At 42.3% G+C, this 5,329-nt stretch overlaps 2 protein-coding genes across 2 annotated transcripts in view; one reads left to right on the top strand and one right to left on the bottom strand.

The window, feature by feature from the left end:
* SARC_00796 (hypothetical protein) overlaps positions 1 to 3,557 on the top strand; it is a 4,304-nt gene extending 747 nt beyond the window's left edge. The window contains exons 2-11 of the mRNA XM_014305477.1: positions 344 to 483; positions 681 to 734; positions 913 to 1,025; positions 1,189 to 1,305; positions 1,541 to 1,663; positions 1,883 to 2,062; positions 2,191 to 2,328; positions 2,494 to 2,608; positions 2,766 to 2,923; positions 3,159 to 3,557. Coding sequence (XP_014160952.1) covers positions 344 to 483; positions 681 to 734; positions 913 to 1,025; positions 1,189 to 1,305; positions 1,541 to 1,663; positions 1,883 to 2,062; positions 2,191 to 2,328; positions 2,494 to 2,608; positions 2,766 to 2,923; positions 3,159 to 3,296 — 1,276 coding nt within the window. The 3' untranslated portion in view covers positions 3,297 to 3,557. The remainder of the gene's footprint in view (positions 1 to 343; positions 484 to 680; positions 735 to 912; positions 1,026 to 1,188; positions 1,306 to 1,540; positions 1,664 to 1,882; positions 2,063 to 2,190; positions 2,329 to 2,493; positions 2,609 to 2,765; positions 2,924 to 3,158) is intronic.
* Positions 3,558 to 3,861: 304 nt separating this feature from the next.
* The window catches only part of SARC_00795 (hypothetical protein), a 2,706-nt gene continuing 1,238 nt past the window's right edge, over positions 3,862 to 5,329 (bottom strand). The window contains exons 2-4 of the mRNA XM_014305476.1: positions 4,757 to 4,875; positions 4,358 to 4,495; positions 3,862 to 4,120 (exon numbers count right to left, since the gene is read on the bottom strand). Coding sequence (XP_014160951.1) covers positions 3,941 to 4,120; positions 4,358 to 4,495; positions 4,757 to 4,875 — 437 coding nt within the window. The 3' untranslated portion in view covers positions 3,862 to 3,940. The remainder of the gene's footprint in view (positions 4,121 to 4,357; positions 4,496 to 4,756; positions 4,876 to 5,329) is intronic.

Genomic DNA, 5,329 nt, shown 5'->3' with positions numbered 1-5,329 from the left:
ATTATATATTAATATATTATATATATAGTAATNTATATTATATATATATATATATATATATATATATATATATATATATATATATATATATATATATATATATATATATATATATATATATATACATATACATATATATATATATATATATGCATATATATATATATATATATAGTATTTGTATACTTGTACGTCGGAATGATACACATATGATAATGTATGTCTTTATATCCGCATCTTTTAAAGATCGCATGTATGGAATTCGTTTTTTCATGTCGGAACAGCTGGTTTCCACGGCCTTTCTAAAAAAAAAAATATTCAATCCTGTTGTGTTCGAAATCAGATATGGAGGATTTGAGCCCACACGACCGTACAATGATGACGACATCCCACCGATTCATTTGGCGGTCCATTACAGGAAGCTTCGGAGTTTGCGAACAATCCTCGAAAGCATAGATCGCATGCGTGATAACAAAACGATTGGTGAGTTCTATATTCGTGTCGCATTTCCATGTGTAGGTTCAAAGCCATTGGCTTGGTCTCGGATACGTTAGTCGAATCTCGCTCCCAACTGAGATGTACGGAGCTTCCATTATTGACTTTCCTGCGAGTGTATCAGAACTTTCTCTCATAGTGTTTGCACACTCTAACTTTGCCACATTACGCTTCCTCTCGACTAGAGTACCGGGATATCAATGAAAACCTTACGCCTCTACAGCTTGCTTGTAGACTAGGTAGGTCAAGTTCAGAGAGTACTAGGCCATTCGCACTATCGTACGCAACGTACACGGCAGATAAGCGTCTTGGTCATCTTGTATCAAAATGTTTTCGACTTCCATGATTAATTTGTGATATTGTAGCTGATATATATGCGTTTCCTAATTGACGATTTGTATCGTTTTGGACATACAGGTTGGGCCGATGGTGTCACACTGTTGCTGAACAATGGTGCCGATACCAAAGCTACCGACAAACGCGGACTGACTCCACGTCAAATTGCTGAAAAGGCCGAAGGGGGCGCTAAGGTCAGTACAATGTACTACAATAGTTAAATACATTTCTCTCGTTAACATACACTCCTTTTCGTGTGCGCTTTTATATCTACAGGCCATTGGTGCTGTATTGGGCGAGTACTTCCCACGCGATACCTTTGGCGTTCTTACAATGCATGTCCCTTGATTGTTCTAGTGCGTGTCGCTCATCGATGAATGGGAGAAAGACAGTGACGACGAGGGTCCCAAAAAGGAGACGGAAGCCGAGAAACGCAAGAAGGAGGTTCTCGCGGCTCAGCAGCAGCAGCGTGCGGTAAACTCTTTCACTATGTAGTGCTGTATAAAAGCTGGTCCAGGTTTCAAATATAGTCTTCTAGATTGTCGCATGTATCTGGGTCCCGATCGTGATCTATGTTTGGACCTCTGCGTGACCACTGTCTCGCATCCATAACTTTTCGGTTCGTTTCCGGGACATCTTTGATCGCGAGAAGTCCAGTGCGGCTGCTAAACTGCAGTTTCTCCGAACCTTTCGTTCTACCACTGAACAGGAAGACTCAAAAGCAAAGGAGAACGCAGATCTCGCTGCTAAAGACGCCTTCTACGATGATCTAGAGAAAACGAAGGAAGTCCAAGAAAGTGCTAGCGCGCTTGCAAAATGGGAGGAGCTCAAGGTATTTTTCATTACACCATGTTGATTACTGTGGTTGATGGATTCCGAAGTCTGTGCGATCACTCCAATTGGCTTAAGAGCAATACTTCAATTAGTAGAATATTTGACATTTTGCCTCAATTGCACAGCGCTGTAGGCCTTCGAGTATGATTGCAATAGTCCTGGAATTTGCTGTGTCTTGCACAGTACTTATTAAGTCAACACTTCTCGCTGAACTAAGGTGGCACTTGCAGACTTGAAGAAAGAAGTTCACATCGATAAGTCAAAGGACGAGGAGAATGGGAAAGCTATCGACCCCACACTGTGGACTTGTGGAACTCTGACGCGTCTGAGTATGACACTGAGCCCTGGAGCACTGACATCCCTGCCTTCGGATATCAGCAAATTGTCCAACCTTAAGGTGTGCCCTCGTATGCCGTTCCCACAATGCATAGCTTGTACAGTTCCGATTACTTTGTACTATATTATTGTATTGTTGACCATCTGAGTGTAACGTTAAACTGTATTTATTTTCTTCTATTGCCACAGGAACTGATCTTGACGCATAACGCTCTGGCTGCACTTCCCGATGAAATTGGCACTCTTGTACACCTGCGTGTATTGGAAGTCGAGCATAACGAGCTCACGAGCCTACCCGACAGTTTGAAGAACTGTACCAAATTAGAGGTACGGAATCGATTTTCTTCTATTTCTTCCCCGTCCATGCTTGTTAATACGTACCAGGTTTAAGTCTATTTCAGAATAGACAGCGCGACATACGTGTCGCCCTGTTTCTCTTCTCGAGTCGTCTCACTTCTTACTCACTCTTTTGTGATTTCCATGTGCACATAGGTTGTGATGCTGTCAAACAACATGTTAGAATCGCTGGCTCCTCTGTGCGGTGCCCCTGATCTTCTCACGCTACAGGCCAACAACAACAACTTGACTCTGCTCGATTTCCCTCTAGGTATCGTGTCTGATGCTTGAAAATTCGGTGTTGCATGGTCGTGTCATTTGTGTTTTGCTATTCCTCGACTGTATGTTATTCTGCGTCCGAACAGAGATATTTCTCAACATCTTCTATTTTGATATACATGTATCGCCCTGCGCTTTCCCACCCTTAGACGGTTGCCCTCGGTTAACTACTTTGCTGGTGGCCCATAATCAGCTGGAGTCCTTGCCCGCTGAGATAGGCACATTATCGTTGTTAAAGAGCTTCGACGCATCCCACAATCAGCTTAAAGAACTCCCCATCGAGATGGGAGGATTGAGCGAGAAGAAGGTACGAACTATACTTGGCTGTTTAGAAGAATACCTTGTCATTTGCTTTTGGGTTCCGCAACAAGCGACCAGGCGGAAGTGTTGTGGTCCTGTGTTCATACAACCGATTTAAGAGGCTATGCAAAAGTGCTTGTGATTCAAGAATTTGTGATTGAATCGCTATATAAGCCAACTATTCTCCTCTCACAATCTGTAGTGTTACTTACAAATTCATATCGCACTCACTTCTCATTCAGATGACTACATTGCAACTAGAGGGTAACGCATTCACCGATCGCAACGTCAAGAAAATCCTGGAGAAGAGCAGACAGCCCGCGAAAGAGCTTTTCATGCACTTGCGAAAGCAGAAAGGGGGAGGCAAAAAGAAGAAATAGTGTGTGCAATCGGTTTGAGCATAACCCCCGCTTGCAACGTAACGAGACGTTGCAGGTTATATTAGTGATTTTCGGCTACTCACAGCAGTGTAGAACGATGGAACAACGCTAGTGCTATAAAAATTGCATACTAAAGTCTGAGGGTACTAAACTGGAGTGCGACACAACTGGAGGCCCACTTAACTTGACACTTCTGTACTGATCTCGGGATACTCATACTTAAATTATTCCCATATTTGCGCGACCAAATTTTGAAGTGCATAGCCACCATTTAAAATTCGCTCCTGGATTATGTGACAGTATTACGGTCACGATTGTTATGTCCTAACAACAACACCATGCCGTAGCAAGCAACACTTGTAATTTAGCTGTATGGCGAGCTTTTGGAGGGCATTTCAACTTTTCGGGATGATATGACAGTTTGAGCGCAGACAGTCGGTGCTTAGCGCAATCGCTCCCGTGCGATAAGCTTGTGTGCACTACTGCCTTGTTTGGCGATACGAAAATCATTGCACGCGATAATAGATCAGCAATGAAAAGAAGCTTGGCCCGTGCCGACAGCAATACTTATAATAATTTCTATTTTTCTTCGTGTATTATGTACATGGGTGTGTGGTGAGCCGTCAAGACGTGCAGTATACGAACTACTCGGCCTTGCGCTTCTTCTTATTACTACTTTTGCCTGATGACTTTTTCCGTTTCTTACTACTCGTGTCTTTATCTTGTACCTCCTCAGTAGCACTTGCTTCTTTTCGGGCTTTTCCTCTCGAGGTTGCTACCTCATTCTCTTGCGTCGCCTTCTCAATATTGGCCGTGAGTTTCTCCTGAAATGCCAATGCATGAAGATGAGACGACATAAAAAGATGAGCAGAAAACTGAAAATATACCAAAGTACATTGCACGATGCCAACTCGCACCACCGGAGCGGTTCGGTGCAATCCAAAAGAAGATAGTATAAAAGACACGGGGCCAACATCGATAGTTGTATTAGAACAAAGTAAAACCGTCAATTTGATAAGTTTGTACAACTAAAAATGTGGAAATTCGAAACACATGCTTACCTTAACCTCGGCTTCAGCATCCGCCAGCCCTCCTCTAATAAAGCGACCGGCCGCCGCCATATCTAACTTGGCTGCATTCTTAGGCGCGGTTGCCTCCTTTAATCTACCCATGTAAGCCTTTACTCTATCAAGCTCTCCCTGTGCGATCAAACCCCGAACAATTCAACTTAATGAGATAATGATAATTTGATAAGAATATATAAGACAAAATACAAATAACTAAACAGAATAAGAGATCTAATTTTCCGTGACTTGCGGACATAGATCAGGTACACTGCCCGAATATCGTTTGAACCTTCATGTCTGATCGATTCGTAGACAAAAAAAACGTAATAGATCATGTTAAACAAACAACATGTATTTAAATTCATCACGTCCGCAATGGAAGCTCTAAAATACCTTGATGGCATGAGTTCGAGGGTCGACACCTGTTGTTGTTAAGTACATCCAAAACATGGATGACGCTGCGTATGCCATAGCTAGCTCCAGTTGCGCTCTTTCTGCCGGAGTCAGTTTAGCTACAACGAAACACAATAAGTATATTCAGAGTCCTTGTTATCGAATGGTCTCGGTGTATAGCACGTGTATGCTAGTATGCCATTCTGCAACAAGAGGGACTGATATGAATGATCTAGGTATTCACACATTTAGATATACATCGAAGGGTACATAAACAGCTTAGTAAGATTGCCAGTGCAGACTGGCATACCAACCTTTGTCTATTACGATAATCCTAAACCGCTACATCTAAGTCACTATACTGAAACGGTGCACTGGCACTGACACAATCATGAAGTATGACGTGTCAGTTTGTACCTACACAAAACAGGCCACGTTGCGCGCACGCATGTATGTCCTTATATACACATACATTCTATAAATAGATCCATACATCCATAGATACATAGATACATAGATACATAGACAAATACAGACATACATACATACATAGACAAATACAGACATACATAC

The sequence above is a fragment of the Sphaeroforma arctica genome (assembly GCF_001186125.1).
Source record: "Sphaeroforma arctica JP610 unplaced genomic scaffold supercont1.28, whole genome shotgun sequence".
NCBI lineage: Eukaryota > Ichthyosporea > Ichthyophonida > Sphaeroforma > Sphaeroforma arctica.
The sequence above is the reverse complement of the archived record's forward strand: the minus strand, read 5'-3'. Positions and strand labels throughout refer to the sequence as shown.